Here is a 17,116-nt window from a genome sequence, read left to right as displayed (position 1 = left end):
TTAACTTCTATCCTTAAACCTTTAGCAGCAACCCAATGCCAATGCCAGGTGGCTAAGTGCTAGATATACTCCCTTTCCAACTTCATTTATTCCAACTCATTTACCACCGAAGAACGGCCCTTCAGTTTCGAGTGCAACTTAATTAAATCAAAACTCGGCCATAAAATTACAATTAATGAACCAAAAATAACACCAAAAACCGCAGCGAAAATAATCGTCAAAGCCAATAAATTATTCAAAATGAAACGCAAAAGCAGCGCGTTGCCTGGAACTTAACCCCCTTTCAAAAAATGAGCCATGTAAATTTGCTGGTATAAATCTTGAGAATTTTCGGGATGCTGCTGCAAAAAGAGCAAGTCCGAGACCGAGTATACATTAAATTAAATTGCTCAACAGTTTGTAATGCGGGACATTAGTGTCAAGCGGTGACAAGGACGCGTATAAGGACAGGCCCAAAGGGTTAGACATTAACACGTTGTACCAGGACGAGGCTGGGAATAATTTGAACATTTCTAGGCAGGGCACAGCCATGCACTGGTACTGGTCCAGCAGCCGGATGCTGGACCCACCACCATGGGACAGTTCATGGGACAGTTTGGTGAAGGATTTTTCGCCGAAGATTTATCCCAACGCTCTTTGAATGAGCATAATTAGTGGTGGCGATTGCAGCTCGCGGGGAAGGGAGGAACCAAACAAAAACTCCATTTACATGCAATTTGCTGCGTTGAAATGGTTTTTATATGCAAATACTCCACATATATCCTGGTCAGCCTGGACAGGACATGGCAGGACAGGATGTGCGCGGCCTGCAAGACACGATGAAACCAATTTCCGTTCTACGGTTTTTAATGAGCCTGTTTTTCTGCCATGATTGATGCAGCGGCACTTGGGATGTGCGATGCTATGCTCCGCTTTTATTTTTTTTTGTGTGTGAAATTTGAATATTTATGACCAACGGTCACATTTATATGGTGCGGAAATTTTTATGTTCTTGTTGCATAAAATTATTTATTTGTCTTTAATTTTTCGTTCCTTTTTTCCCCAGCGGAAAAAAATGAAACTTGTTTCCTAAGGCGGAAAATTTGTTGAATTATGTATGAGACATTTTCAAAGACATAATTATGAGCTGCTGCTGCTGCTGGATTTCTTCGCGTGAATTGAGAAGTTATGTAAATGTGTTGCTTTTTATTGTCATTTATAGGGTTTTAGGTTGCGCTTTTGGTCAGGGGAATAACTCTTGGGCTTTCGGGAAGGAAGAGATTTTCTTTTAATCGCGTAAAATTCAGTGTTTTTATCATTAATTTGATGTATTTTCCTAATTTAATGGTTTGTATGTGCCACTGCTTGAGAGTCTTTGAAACAGAGAGCTGGGATTTAATTCTATACTCCCAGAAAAAGCCCTAAGAGTGGAAATTGTGCAAAAAAAAGTGTCTTTAATTTTATACATAAATTTGAAAATATTTTAACTACCTACATAAATATTTTGTGTTCAAAATAAATATTTTTCAGCTGTTTAGACTAAAACCTGTCTTCAAAAATGTATTACTCATTAAATAAATATTCGTTTGGGATTCCTCTCCTTATGAGAAATTCTTTTTGTCCAAAATATTATTAATATGCCACACACTACAGTACAGTAGCTGCCAAGCTCCCAATCGATTAATCAAATTAGCCACACTTCCTTCGGTTCTGTGACTTCCAGAACGGAACGGAGAGACGCACTGAAGCATAAGACGACGCCTCACTGCCAGATCATCAAAATGCATTAGATGTTGGCAAGGAAGTGGGAGCAGAAAAAACACTAATTAGAAACATTTTTATCAGGGGCAGCCCACAACAATCCTTTTGACTCTGTCGCTTCGTCTGCTAATCACAAAAACGTGACGTCATTCGCCACGCCTCTATTATGATTTTTATTAATGATTCATACAGCATATACCATAACATAGAACATGTATCCCAATTTGTCGGCGAGACGACAAAGTGCCAAAAGTCGTCTTAGTACCAATTTCAGTGTTTTAATCCGCGCGTTTAATTGAAATTGGCTGCGAACCAGCTTGAGGCTAGATGCGGGTTCCAGTAGTCAAAAGTGGTGGGTTACAAGGTCTCTGCTAGCTATCTGTCTCTCGTCAAATCTTATAGATATTAATGATGTTTAGGCACACAACTGAATTACCAGGCCATTAATTATACGGTTTCAGTGTGCTTTTTCGCGTGACTTTTGTTCCCTGCGATAGGGTTAAGTTTAACCCAACTGTTTATCTACCCGCATAAGTCTATGAGGAGGGATTACGCTTCAATTCAAAGTTTATTGTTGGTATGTGAACTGTAACAATTCTTCTTTTAATTATGAGTTATTGAGCTAAAGATGAACTGAATGAGTTGAATTTTAGCATTTTTCGTTGAGGGAACCAGAAGAAAATTAAACTTAAATGTAAATGTATGTAAATAATAATTCCAATAGTAATAATTTTTATTGTATCTATCTTTTACTTGCAGGTAACTATGTACGTATAGGAGTCTCAAATAGGAAGGAATGCAATTTTGGTGACCCCGATCGGAAGGATAAAATTGACTTGTCGATTTCTGCTCTGTGAAATGTTTCGAATTAAAGGTGAAAATATTTAATTTACTTACATTGATTTGGAAGGTTTCTAGAAGTATAGAAAAATGATTGAAATACTTTGATATATTTCCTGCAAAATAATCTTAAATATTTTACGTAATGTGGCAGAAATTTCCTTTTGATTTGCAACCCCCAGATAAAGATATTTTTTTTTTTGGTAGCATTCATCTGTCGAGTATATTTTTGTATTGCCCGCTGCGTTTGGACCCATAACTCAGGGGTTTATCTGGGGAAAACAATCTGAAACCAATAATTCTTAACGCCTGACATAATGTACCTCAAATGTTTTATTCGTGTTTATCGGCAGGCACTTTTCCACAAAACTTTGTTTTCGCTTTGGATATTCTTTTTTAGCAATTTCCAAAATATGGCATAATATGAGAGGCCACTTATTGGCCGTAATGGGCATCTTGATAGGAGGCCAAAGGAAATACAAATACAATATTTGATATATGACCCAGAGAGTGGCAGAGAGCAAAGAGACTTTTCCCAGCCCAGTCGAAAGATGCAATATACTCGGGGTTTCCACTAATTTAAACTGCGGAAAAGGTTTCATCAGGATCATTAATAAGGATATCTTTTCTTTGTGCTTTCTCCTTTATATTTTTTTGTTGTTCATTTATTGCGCAGCAAGGCAGCAGAGATCTTCTCATGGATTCGCGGCAATGCAAATATTTATATAAGACACAAAACTTCTGTCGGGGGGGACTGCGAACAAAAGGGTTAATGAGTTCAAGCAGCCTACTTAGAAGGCCTGATTAATGATCCAGCCAGCACATGTATGCAAAATATCAGGATACACCATTAATTAAAGGCAGAGGATCTGCCAAAGAGAGCGAAAAAATATGTAAATTTAACAGAAAAGGAAAAAAAAAAAACAAAACCAAACGCCACATACAAAATAGAAGAAAAAAATTCATATAATTTCCAATTATATATTCATTGAAATGACATTTGTGCCGGGGCAGGCGGAGGATGAGATCTCTCACCTTGACTCAACACCCCATCATCAGTCACCTCAGCTCAGCTCAACTCTCACCCTGTCAAACGAATTAATGATTGCACTGTACAGTACCACCCGAAAGGGTTACCAGAAATCATAGTTACAGAATTACTATTATGTATCTATAATAAATGTTTGTTTTCTACCGTCGACTCTGTATGCAAATGCCATGTGCCCGAGACACTCACACTCAATTAACCCTGTTGTCAATCACATGCAAATATTGTGGTTCCTTCGCACAAAATAAAAAAAATAAGGAAAACGTTCCATCAATCCGAATCCAAATCCAATGCAATTTGTTGGACTTCCCTGCCGTTTGTTGTGGTTCATTAGAATTGCTCAATTATTCCATCAATATGCATTTGTTGCTAATCGAATTCTTGCATATTTAAGTGGTTTCGGTGAAAGCCGAAAGAGAGTTTTGGTGAAATGTTTGTAAATTTTCCTGGGAAAGTTTAGTTAGCGTGACGCGTCTTCTAAGAGTAAGTAGGGAATATTTGCATATAGAAATACTTTAAAAGGATTTCGATTGATTTGGTAAAGGAATCAGGAAACCCATGACTGATTTTCTACAATTTTGGAATCGTGTTTAATGTTGTATGCAAATGCAGAAGCAGTCAGGGAATCTTGCTAGGTACCTCCTGTGTAGTTTTAAATAGTTTTAAAAATCAGATACAACATAAATTACTTTAATAAACTATTACATTCCTTTTGCTAGAGTTTTGAATGTCTTCCTATGCTAGTTCTCATTCCACTATTAAAATTCAGCAATAACCAATTTACAACGTTGTCGGTACAAGCTTTAAACTCAAAATCAACATCAGACTGTTCCTTCCCATTCCACAGATGTGAAATGCCTTCGCTTCACAGCGTTCCACCACACTTGGGTGCGAGTTAGCGTCCCATGCCATACCCTCACATCACATCCTTCGCGATGATCAATCAAAATCTGAATTTTAATGTTATGCGGTGCATGAAACCCTAACAACAGGAACAGAAATAACCATATCCTGTGTGTGTGTGTGTTGAACAACAGCGACAAAAAAAAAAACAAGCAGAAATGAAAGACAAAAGTGTAAAAGAATTTCCACACAGGGGTGCGGCACTGGCATATTTCTAACCCCTTTTTTTTGTGTTACTGGTGAAAGGCAAAATATTGGGAAATTAAAACAAAAAAGCAAAGTGCAGAAAAGAAAGAAAAGGGGCAACCGACTGGTTACCAGTAGCGACTGTCGACTGCCAATTGCCGCAAGGAAAATAGTAAAAATTGTAAAAATCCTATTAAGCGTTTTCCGGACGCGGAGAGTCCTGCTGCTGACACTTCACTCTCTCTCTCTCTCTCTCTCTCCCGCTTTTCGTGGGGGGTAGAGTGTTGGCTTAAATGTCTAATTTAAATGCATGCGCTTTTATGAGTAACAGTAGCAGACAGAGATTGATGATTTTTTGGGGGTTCTGTTTTGAGAGTCAACTTTTTCCTATACAAATAATTGCTTACAAATTTTGTGGCAGAGATTTTGTCGCCTCCCCCCGCATTACAAGCAGGTGCAGTTATTCCCTTAAGAAATCTACCCCCAGATACATCCAACAACATATCCAACTCCTTCACATGTGAATCTAACATGTAGCTGAACAACAAAGAGCAAACGCACTCGCCCTCACATATGATATGATATGATGTCATCTAATCTATTTTCATGTTGGACAATTTATGATCTCTAACAAATTCAGTTGGCTATGCTCACTTAACAGCAAAGTGAAAAATATCTTTGTTCCATTGTGAGGTGTATAGAATTTTTAAAGCATTTATCGTAAATTTTCGATCGCATCGTGGCGGAAAGGGGACAGACACTGACTTGGCCAACCCTTAACCACACACAGGCTCTAACACACATCCTGTCGTCCAAACAATGTGCCGCCCCAGACGAGATTAGGAAATGGAAAACAATAAATGGACTGCTACTCGTACTACTGGCTGGGGCATGCTTATCTGCCACACAACGGATGTCATTAGGACTCATTTAAAGAGTGGCCTTTGGTCAGGGATACGGTGGATATGTGTGATAAAAGATTTTCGAGTGCACGTAAACACCACAAAAATCTATTAACCCAAGAGCCAACAATTGGTTGCGCCTCTGCAAAAAGGGTCGACCGTCCAAATAAATATGTCAATATCGAAAGCAAAATCACCGCCAACGCACCGATCGGATCCAGTCAAAGAGTCGTACCAAAAAAAATTAGTTCCACCCAATTGAGTTTCGCAAAATGCAATTTCTCTTTCTAAATTCGGTGGCATGCAGCACATTGCACGCTGCACGCCTATTAGTTCAGGTAGCGTCAGGCAGATATGGGACTCGCAAATTCAGAGTGTACGCGGTCACACACCCAAAGGGTTACAAATGTATTTTGTGTCATTTAGTAAAGGTTCATAAGCACGCGACTGGAGTGTATTTTTAGTTTATTAAATATTTTTTCCCTAACGCTACAAAAACAACAAATAGGAAATAGCATTACTGTTTTTCAGTTTACTTCTTTTAATTTTCTCCTGTATTTTGTCTATCCAAAATAGAAAATTCAGATAAATCTCTCAGCTTTCGTTTCTTATAAATGCAGAAGTCTTGCAGTTCTTATGTATTTTTCCAGCTCCGTTGCAGCTGTTCCTGGGAAAAGTTCCCACAAAAAAAGCAAGAGCATTTTGTATGCATTTGTATACCGTTTTATTATGGTTTCTGCCGATTTTAGATTTTTATTAATTGCTGCAAATGTACAGCAAATTGAATGCATCACAACATTTCCACTCGAATCAATCAAAAAACCTTCGAAATGAAAGAACATCGAAGAAAACGCATAAAAAGCAAAGTCATAAATATTTTGAAAGGAGCCGCTCACAACAACAGTCAAATCCCCCCCCTTCCATGGAAATAAATAAAATGCAGCGTGAATTTAAGAAGAAGAAAAAAGTGCAATAGGCAACAAAATTTCACACAGTAAAAAAACGCAAAATTAACCCAAAAAGAATGCAGAGGGGGGGGACCAACCCTCCTGGTGGTTGCCCAGCCCATTAATGGCATGAAAGAGAGGTACCACACCCTACACCGTACACCGTAACTGTTCTCGGTGTAGTTTTGAAAACAGTTTAAAATTTGATTCGGGTGCGAATCGAAAACGGAGGGAAACATAACCCTTTTTTTCTGTGTGGGTCACTGAAGCGTTTGCGTCTGTCCGAGCGCTAAATAAATCACTTCTCTTCGATTAATTCGCTTGCTGACATGTGTGCGAGGAGGGTGCACACACACACACACACACACACACACACACACCCATGTCCCATGTTCCGTCTGAAGGGGTTTATTTTGGTGTACTACTTAGCTCCGACCGCCACTCATGTCAAATTTTGGCTTTTTGCTCTGCTTTGTAGTGGCATGGAAAATTGTCCATGGGTGTAGAGGTCATAAGTTATAAATTAGTAAAGTACTTTAAAGTCCTGGAAGAGGCAGGGGGATTTTATTTTTTACTCGTAGAAAAAGGGTTCCGTTTCCACCACCTTTCCACATCATTGGGTTTCCTTCTTCATTTTGTTGTTGCTTTTTTACACTTTTAAGTGCATTGATTAATTTTTATTTTGATAGCTTCGAAATCAATATTGTTTTTGCAAATTTCTTGTAAATACCCAAAGGCACCCGAAGACACACAAGCAGTTGGTGTGTGTAATTTGTCGTCGTCATTTGTAACGCCCAACTATGATCCCCTTGATGTTTGCCACTTAGCCAAAGGGTTCGCCATTTATTTTGCAAGGAATTTATGAAGTGGAAGGGCGCACTGAAGTTCAGTTTAAACTCCGTGAGAAAGATGACCGAATCATATTGTGTGCATTTCCAAGAGTGAAAATACAAATATATACAATTAAATTGTGATGTAAAATGTACAGACAACAATTTTACATTTCTTCACAGCGAATTAAATTCCACACCTCGGAGTCTGCGAAATTGTCCCTCTGCAATACAAATAGTTTCTATTAAGATAAAATCAAATTCAATTTGAATGATAAAAGCCACACCACTCACCAAGCTTGACATTACGCAACCGTTCACTTTCAATTCAAAACGTCTCTCGTTGCTAAAACCATTTGTCCTTAAGGTGTCAATAAATGAGTCTAGGTTTTGATAGAATACATGGTATATGGTGCATGAATTTGCCTCCAGATAATGCAACCTTTTACACTCTCTTAGTACAATTATCAAAATTGAGGCGAAGATATCATGGTGTAGATTACCGTGATAATACAATTGTAGATGCTCCAGTGAGGCTGCGTACCGTTCAATGTCACGATAGTCTATAAAAGAACGAACCATCAATCTCAGAAATTTGAGTTTGGGACACTTTGGCAACGTTGTGAAAATTTGGCAATTATACAACTCGAATTCTTCCAACTCAGGATATTCAACATATTGATTTGGAGATGTAAAACATTCTTTGTAATTATACAGATGTAAGACTCGAAGTTTTTTCATTTTTGAAACGATTTTAAAAACATTTCGAATATAGTTTTTCGGAGCAACGTGCAATTCTTCCAAGTTAACTAGTTTTCGTAATTTCTGAGCTAAAAAATGTTGTACAGTTGTCAGGAAATGTTTTGTTTTCTAGACGATTTTTGTCTTACCCTGATAGTCTGAAATGTCTTGTACACTCAACAATTTGCAGTCTGCATTAATGTACTGAAGGAGGTCCGATTCTTCATAGTCCGTTGAGATGTTAAATAATAAAGTAATATTTTTGAGTCCTTTTATTGCCAGCACATATTTGCATGCGCCGAAATTTAAATTCCTAACAACTTGCGTCAAATTTTTGAGGTTAACACAATGCTTTGCTATTAGTTTACAAGTTGCATAATTGAGACTATAACTATTTGAAATTAAGCAAGAAACAGTCGGGCCGCATATTGTGAGAATTGTTTTTAGTTGGTGGACTGTATACTTGGCGCACTGAAGCATCTTATAGGCTTCGCGAGCGTGGTGTGCAAATGCAGATTCAAGTTGTTGGTTGACTTGGGCCAAATTCAGTTTGTCTTTCTCTTTAAGGTATCCGAACACCTTATCAAGCAACTCAAGGGGTAATTCAGAAAGCATTTTGACTTAGAAAAACAAACACAAACACTTTTTAGAATCGACAGACAGGAAATGCCATTTAGTACATTTATCTCAGTGATGGGGTAAACCCTGTGTGTGCGATTAATTTGACCGATTATTTATATCGATTTGAAATCAATAAAAAATGTAGACCAAGCCCTTGGCTATTCTCTGTCAGTGAGGATTTTCAGTGAATATTTTTTCAAGGCAAAGAGAATCGAATTCGAATCCGTTGCGGGGATAAATGTTCCCAGGCTAAGCGGCTACACTCTGAGCCGACAGCCATGGGACATTTGACTAAGTAGCAACCATTGACCTATGTCCAAGCACATTTATTGAATTTTTTGTGCGATTTGAATAGGGAAATGGGATGAAAATCTGAACCCCCATCCCATTATTTTCCTCACTTTGATCTGTTTGCGGCGCGTGCACAGAATTTGTCACAGCCATCACATGTCAAACGATATGGATATGGCAGATGAGTTCGAGTGGCGACCAATTGATTTGCATGGGATCGGAGAAATTAATATATTTCGCCCAAAATGAGTGACATAATTAAGCGATGACCAGTCTGACCGGACCGGCGTCACTCTGGGGTCATAATTCATAATAATGAAGTGTAAATCGCCTTCAGGACCGACCCTAGTCATAATCGGCTTTCGATACAAAACAAAAGGCCTGCTCTCTATTTTTCCAGGGGACGTGCAGTCACGTGCCCGTTGCCTGCCCTCTAATCCGTGTCGGTGTCTATCCCTCTCAGTGAAAGTATCTCGGGTCTTCTGCTTGGCAAATTTGTAACGCTTTTTGATTTCTCTACGGCCGTCCTTCCGTTCCTACTTCCGATGTGAAAGGCAATCGCATAAACTCTGATCCCTTTTTGATCTCCTTTCTTTATTGTGTGTTGCCGTCTGGACATTTGCCTGCTACCTACTTGAACCATGGATTAAACCCTATCAATTGTCCTTGGGTAAGAAGTGAGCCAACCTCGTGTCCTCTCTGCCGCTCTTTATAGTTCATTCATTGAGCTGTTCGCTTGGAAAAGGGTTTTGGAGTGTAATTACAATTTATTCAAGGTGGCGATATTTTCTTCACCTTTTAGTCTTTTTTATAATTTTTAGAATATATAAAAATCTCTGCTCGCTTTCTCTGCACGTCCATTACTTATCGCTTCAACTGTTAAATCGAGTCCACATCACCCATGGAGCCGCATGGGTCTCCCATGGAGAGACAGGCACACCGATTGGTGTGTCCAACTACCAAAAATAGGTGGCACTGATTTAATGGGCGGTCGCTGGTCGGTGGTCGATGGGTCTGCCATGTCTCAGGCATTTTCAATTTTGTTAATGACCCAAAAGTGGCGTAAAGCAATTTATACCGTCCAGAGTCTCGTCACTCACACACACAGAAGACAAATAATAGCGCAGCAGGACATTGACAACAACACCCGAGCTATGGATAGCTATAGGAATGGGTGTGGGTACAGGGATAGAAACGAAGTAAAACGAGACTATCGACTGGCGGTAATTGACTGCCGTTCGATGGTCGGTCACTGGCAGATAATGAAGCGCAATTGTTGCAGTGCTGCGATGCATCATTAATCATATTCTACGCCTTCAGTCGAAGGAGTTACCTCTCGGAATGACTTCTTTTCCACTAATTTAAGGTGTTGCCTCTCTCCATCTCTCTGTAAATCATTCCATTTCTTATACTTTTTTGTTCAAACATTCCTGGACCTCCTGCCGTTTGTGGGTGTTGACATAGGCTCTTTATTTTTTGTATTTTTAGTTTTTCCACTCGTGCACCATGAATCACAAGATTAATGAAAGGCATTGAGCAACCGTTTAATGGTTGCCTAGTCAATTGTCAATTCAACGAAGGCTTCTCCTTTTGCATCGGTCTTAAACATCAAACAATTAACTGGCCGGCAAAGCTCTCTCTCTCGCTGGCTTGCGGGCACTTTGATATTTGATTTGGCGCTTCCTAGACACAAGCCACATGTGTGGATGTGTATCTGTCTCTTAAAACGGAGCTTCAGCACCGTTTGTGGCCATATTGCGTTTCACTTTTGTGCCCCACTTTTCTGGTTCGTTTTCGCATTCGTAGGGCGTTGTTTGTCCGGCCCTTTTCCGCTAGTGTAGGTGGAAAAGTGGGTCAGCAAATGTTGATTGTGTGCGCGGGGGAGCTGTGTATTCTTTCATGGGTTAGTGTACTTTACTGCTAAAATCAATAGACTCTGGCCCTAGCTCTAGCTCTAGCTCTTTCGCTGGCTAAGTGTAATTAGCTTTGACTTAAAGTGCCATGCCATGGGAAGTTCAGGTTCTTTGAGGCTTTTTGCCAGGGGTTAATGGATGTGAATGGCAAAATGTGCTCAAGTTTTTGTAGTCAAAAATTATAGCTCCATATTGTGGCTTTAAATATGAATTGGTGACCCCGATAAAGAGTTCTTGCCTTCCAAATTACAGATAGAAAATACAATTATGTACTGTAATGTTTTATTTATAGCGAAAAAATGATTCTAGATTAAGTTGAAATTAATTTTAATAGGAGAAATATGTGCAATGTGGCCTTAAATGTGTGTGTTGGTGACCCCGACGTCATGTTAGAGTCCTTGCTAAAGAATTTGTAGCTAAATTTCCAATTGAAATTCCGTTAAAATTAATTTTGTTAGAAGGAATAGTTGCTGTACGGCTTCAAGTATGTGTTTGGTGACCCCGACGTCATGTAAGACTACTTCTTGTAAATTTCTATCAAAAATTAGAGTCTACATTGATTTGGAATTAATGAACGTATGATCATAGGCCCCGCCTGTGCCAGTTGTGCCAGGCATTTGCATCTCACAAGGATAACTTGCATAGCTGAAAGACCAGATTACATATAAAAGATACAATAACAAATACAAGATTCACTCTCACTTCATTTGATTGAGTGGAAAGGATTGGTTGTTCCCCATATTCATGCTCATGCCGTACAACTGACTGCACATCTCTGGCGGCACAAAGGCACCAGGTCCTGCTCCTGCCCCAGTTCCAGTTTCAGCGGCACAAAAGGCCGAGCAGGAATCGGGAGACAAGCCAATGTCCATGCCGTTGGGAAAGTGATTGAAATTATTGCCCTGTGCAGCAATCGGTTTGTAGTCGGAAGAGTACACCGTTTGGGTCTGCAGAGTATCATTGATGGCGCCGCCTGCAGCGGCATAGTAGGCACTGCTGCTGGCTGCATTCATGCCAAACACTGCCGTGGGGTTCATTGCCGGCATAGACATGGACATTGGTTGGGGAAGGTACTGCTGGGGACCCATTGAGCTGCTGAAACCATCTTGAATGCCCGGATAATAGGGTTGCGCTCCCATACCTGGCTGGAGATTGTTGAACACCTGTGGAGTGGCATGCTGGGCCTGAGCCAAGGATTGCTGCACATTTTGCTGTGCCGTTGCCAAGTATTGCTGAATATTTTGATTGTACTTTTGAACATACTCGTAGGCGGCCGCAGCATCGGGAGCCTGGCAGCTCTGATCTGTTTGGCTTCCACATCCAGCCATCGATGGTTGGTAGGCAGCGGGCATGCCCGGATGGCTGCCCATGGAGGCGGTAGACTGAGTATAGCCACTTGTCGAGGATGTATCATAGCTGTTGTTGATCTCAGCATTACTTTGTGACATGTTTACGGCCTGGCCAGCAAGTCCACGTTGTCCTGCGAGGGAGGATTGATCCATTCCCATGGCTGCTGCATACATACCATTCGCTGAAGCAGAAGTTTGCATGGCATACATCCCTGCATTCGGTGCTGGCCCTCCGTTTGGCATGGCATACATTCCGCTATTCGGTGCTGGCCCCCCGTTTCCTGGGCAGAACATGGGCATGCCCATGGGCATGAATGGAAATGGCGCATAGGTCATGGGGCCCGACGAAGACAGCTCCTGTGGGGGAGGCATACCCTGCTCTGGCATTCGACAGAAACAGCATGAGCCCATAGGGCAACATTGTGTCGAAATGTGCGACTGGCTTTCGCCGACAGCTGAAGTTGGTGCGGCACACACACCGGGATGGTTGACAATGGTATCCTCCGATCGCGAACCGCTTTCGGGAAGTGCCGCCTGGCTCTGGCCGCCAGCATCGGCGCTCCAATAGCAGCACTCTGAGGCAGAGGTATGTGGCATGTAGGCATCAGTCGCCAGCTGTGCACGTGAGCTGTTTCTACAGATGGGATCTGCTTGGGATAAGATACGATCTGTGGGGTTATCTTGGGGGTTGGTTTCTTGGGAGTTGGTCTCACATTCACTGAAGCTGTAGCCCTGATGATCCATGACTGTGCCCTGCTGCTGGCCACTCCCTTGCCCCAAAGCTATGCGATAATTTGAGCTAAAAGTCCAAGAGATATCGACAGGACAATTCAATAAAATATAAATTCCCACTTACAAAGGCCTACTCAAGCTCTTAGATTTGTTCTCAGATTTTTCTAACATCGAACACGATGGCACAGGTCCAATATTTGCATCCTTTGGCCTGTATGTTTTGTAGAGTTCCTCAAAGCTGTCAATTGAATTTAGTATTTGTCGATTTTCACTCAAGTTCTCCTCGTTCTCATCATCGCTGCTATCATCCGAGCTTCTGGCCATTGCTATTCGGAGAGCCTCGCTGCTTCCAAGGTGCTCCAAGATGTTAAAATGTTTCCAAAAATTAATTAAATATTTTTACAACATTTTGAAGTAAATATCTGTGAATACTTGATATCACAAAAAATGTGATTAATACTGGGAGAAAAATGGAATAGCAAAAATAAATTATTGTTAAAAAATAACTATTTTGATTATAAATATAAATATTATGAAAAGAAAAGAACAAATAGGCTCAACGTACAAAATATTGAATTATATTTAAGAATATTTAATCAATATGTAAAAAAATTAATTTAACCACAAAAAGTATTTATTTAAAATATGAATTCTTATTTAAATCAGTAATTTTCATACTTAAGCTAAGAACTTTAATTTCATTTTAAAATTTCCACGCGGTGTAAAAATATCAATTTCTTTATTTATTTTTGTAATCAACGTTTTTACAATCTTTTGCCTGTTTGTACCTGCTTGGAAATGGAAAAGGTTGCCTTAAAAGTCCACAATTTCGTGCAGCAACAACCTGTGCCCTGCCATAACATATGCGCTACTAATTTAACTAAATTAACTACAAATATGTTATCATAAACTGTCGCTCATTGGGCAGGCGCCATAAAGAATTCGTGAAGAAAAGACAACAGCAGCAATCCAGAACACGCGACCAACCCGACACCAAGTTCGAGCATTTGCATACCCTATAATTTAGCCCTCGCTTATCGTTGCCAAAAAATCAAGCCACACGCGAAAAAAAAGAGCGGACGGACGGACGAGGTTCCCCCCGAGCGAGCCTTGCTGGAAAGTACCCTAATTTCCAGGGTCGCTTATTGTCATGTCACGACAATTAAACAAGTTTTTGTGTGTGTATTTTCCACTGCGCTTTTGAGCGCGATTTAAATTAAGATAGGCGGCAAATTAGCGGCCCAAAAGGTTTGCATAATTATTATTTGACTGGCGAGAGCGTATCTGGCGCCGCAGATCGTTGCCTTCCACAGATGTTACACTTTTTTGTATTTTTCGCCGGGGTTAAATGGGTGCTCAGGGGGGTGTAAGACCCCGATGACTCGCGGTATTTTGCCGACCAAGACTCGGATCTGCGGTTAAGCGTAACCCGTTTAACCCTTTTTTGGTTTGCTTCGGGGAGTGTGCCTGGCATGACAATGACACAACGGGAAAATGTTCTGTGTTTTTCCTTTTAAAGGTGACATATTGGTTTTCACGATTAAGATCGCTAAATGTTTGCTTTTGCCGGATGGATGGACGAATGAATGAATGGTTTGCTCTCTTAGCCTTTTTGTCACTGCCCATAAAGGAAAAGGGTTCGAGGAGTTTCGTTCATTGGAAATGTTTCGTAAAATGTACTTCTATTTATTTGCTATATTTGAGTTGTGCTGACTGATAAATTGTCAAAGTAATTTTGACTTCCTTTTAAAATTTGAGTTATGAATTCTGTGGTTTATCGTGCCACAAAATAAATTATTTCTATAAGTCTGCCAGTTGCTATTTCGGTTCATGTCCACGTTTCAATTAAAGTCTACGAGGCTAACAGTTTTCTCTTAACAACTTCAGAGGTTTAGTTGCCTTTGTCGTTGGGTTCACGTGAAATTTTGAGACGTTTAAAGGCAAAGCCAGATCAATTTCATTCTCTTCTATGATTTATTGAGACAGATAAAATGTCTACGGATAAATTGAAAATAGTTCAAGCTCTTTTCTGTCACATAAAAAGATTATTTTTTAAACGAGCACACCCGAATTTCTGCATAGAATATATTAATAAATGATCAATTCATTCGAATAATTTTAATAGACTCTTTTTAACTACATTAAATTGTAGACACTTCAATGTGGACACAATCTATCTCTGTATTATAATTCCAATTGAAAACGTATTGCTTCATGTCAGTGCCCAAAAATATGACAATTAACCTTCTGAAACATCTGAAATAGAACGTTTTTTTTTAAATAAATGTTTGCTCATTGTTCTTTTTTATAAAATTGTATTTAATTTAATTTGTTCTCATATAAAAGTTGTTGTGTTTAAATGTTAATTTATACATTCGATTAATTTTTCGTTTAATGTTTTAATTTTCAATGCCGAAAAAGGGAAAATAATAGTTTGAATTTTGCTAAAATCAATTATAATTTTAAAATATGTTTTTGTTTTGTCCTCGTTTTAATTGTATCAAAATTGCTTAAAAGTTTTTTGTTTTTTTTTTGTTGTGTGTGTTTTAATTTTTGTTCTGGTTTTCCTTAGCTTTTTTGGCTGTGTTCTGTTCTCGGCGGTTCTCTTGCAAATAGGTTATTGACAATTATTTGTATTCTTTATGGTTTTTTGTTTTGTTTTGTTTTGTTTTGTATACATATAAAAATTGTTTAAAGTCTGCTTAAGTCTATTTTGTACAATTGAGTTGTTGTCCTTTTGTTGTTTGCATCTTTATTTGCTGTTTGGTTCTGTATTGTATGGATAGTTGTAGATCTGTACTCTCTATAGTTTAACTTCTCTATAATGCGGTAGTCTAAGTAGTTGAAATGCAAAAATTTGACAATAGTTGTGTATAGCTTGAATACGATATTTGTGTGTGGGGGGGCCTTATACGAGTATACCATTATATTCCAATTTGTAGACACTGATTAATGGGTTATGCTATAATTATATTTTGTTTGAGAATTGTTTTGGAACCAACCTTTCTTCTTCTTGCTACCCCAAAAGCCCGGAAACCGTTGACTTAAAATTAAACAATATTTCCCAAAAGAAAAATTGAAAACGGAAAATTTGACACCCAAAAAAGTAACCAACAATCAAATATCACTTTCAGCAAGTCGATGACAAATTTTGAATTTTCCTCTCTCTCTCTCTCTCTCTCTCTCTTAATTAATTTTTTCCTTCTCAAAAATAGTTTAAAAATATTTTTCTTATTTTGTGGAAATATCCCATTTTATTTTTACAAAACTCTCTCTATCTCTCCTCCAACCTCGTGTCCTGTCCAATCCTCAAAAAAGAAATCACAATGCGCTTTGATTGAGCCTGCCGCCGTCGAAAACTAAAGACAAATTACTTTAGTATTCCCCCCCTTCCCGTCGCCACACTTCTGGGAAACATTTAGTTGCCCTTGCCAGTGGCATCAGTCACATCCGCTTGGGAGTCGGGCGCCTGTTCCTGCTGCTGGCTGCCGCTTCTGATCTCAAAGGAGATCTGTATGACCGTCGGCCGTCGCTGGCTGGAGTTGTAGCTGTAGATTCTCAGGGCATAGCAGAAGATTTGTGCCAGGAGGTCCCAGCAACCAAACTCGGACATGCTCATGGCACCCTGCTGCCGGCCCAGTGGCACGGATATGTTGGCACGGAACTGTGGACGTTGTTGTTGCTGTTGCTGCTGTTGGCTCGTCTGCGGTTGCGGTTGTCGTGGCTGCTGCTGTTGTTGCTGTTGCTGTTGCTGAGGCACGGCTCCTGCTGAAGCGGCGGCGGCCTGTTGAGCACTTTGCTGATTGCTTCTGGCCAACAATTGGGCCTGGTCGGGTATAAAATATGCAATGGCCATTTCTGTATATTTTTTTATTTGATTTATTTCGAGTTTTTCTCGCTTCACTTGTACACTTTTTTGTCAGTTTTCAGTTTTTTCTTTTTTGTTCAAACACTTTTTGGATATTTTCTGGTTTAAAAAATATTTTCCATTTGGCGGGAAAACTTTGACGTAACTTTTTGTTCTCTCGGGGAATTGCGTTTCCGGGTGCGCTGTGCTGTTGCCTTGTCGAGGG

The 17,116-nt window shown here is 39.7% G+C and overlaps 3 protein-coding genes across 3 annotated transcripts; all 3 read right to left on the bottom strand.

The window, feature by feature from the left end:
• Positions 1-7,264: 7,264 nt before the first annotated feature.
• On the bottom strand, positions 7,265-8,827 carry LOC117579537. The gene is made up of 3 exons (XM_034265457.1): positions 8,287-8,827; positions 7,691-8,226; positions 7,265-7,620 (listed from the first exon to the last, which is right to left on the bottom strand). The coding sequence occupies exons 1-3, from the start codon at positions 8,750-8,752 to the stop codon at positions 7,564-7,566; spliced, it is 1,059 nt and encodes a 352-aa protein (XP_034121348.1). The 5' UTR covers positions 8,753-8,827; the 3' UTR covers positions 7,265-7,563.
• A 2,445-nt stretch (positions 8,828-11,272) lies between these two features.
• LOC117579940 lies at positions 11,273-13,443 on the bottom strand. Its single transcript, XM_034266095.1, has 4 exons — positions 13,168-13,443; positions 13,025-13,110; positions 11,665-12,958; positions 11,273-11,607 (listed from the first exon to the last, which is right to left on the bottom strand). Exons 1-4 carry the CDS (start codon positions 13,365-13,367, stop codon positions 11,514-11,516), a joined length of 1,674 nt encoding a protein of 557 aa, XP_034121986.1. The 5' UTR covers positions 13,368-13,443; the 3' UTR covers positions 11,273-11,513.
• Positions 13,444-16,261: 2,818 nt separating this feature from the next.
• LOC117579941 (cell death protein Grim) lies at positions 16,262-17,116 on the bottom strand. The gene has a single exon (XM_034266097.1). The coding sequence runs from the start codon at positions 16,897-16,899 to the stop codon at positions 16,462-16,464; it is 438 nt and encodes a 145-aa protein (XP_034121988.1). The 5' UTR covers positions 16,900-17,116; the 3' UTR covers positions 16,262-16,461.

This window comes from Drosophila guanche, unplaced genomic scaffold (genome assembly GCF_900245975.1).
Source record: "Drosophila guanche unplaced genomic scaffold, DGUA_6, whole genome shotgun sequence".
NCBI lineage: Eukaryota > Metazoa > Arthropoda > Insecta > Diptera > Drosophilidae > Drosophila > Drosophila guanche.
The sequence above is the reverse complement of the archived record's forward strand: the minus strand, read 5'-3'. Positions and strand labels throughout refer to the sequence as shown.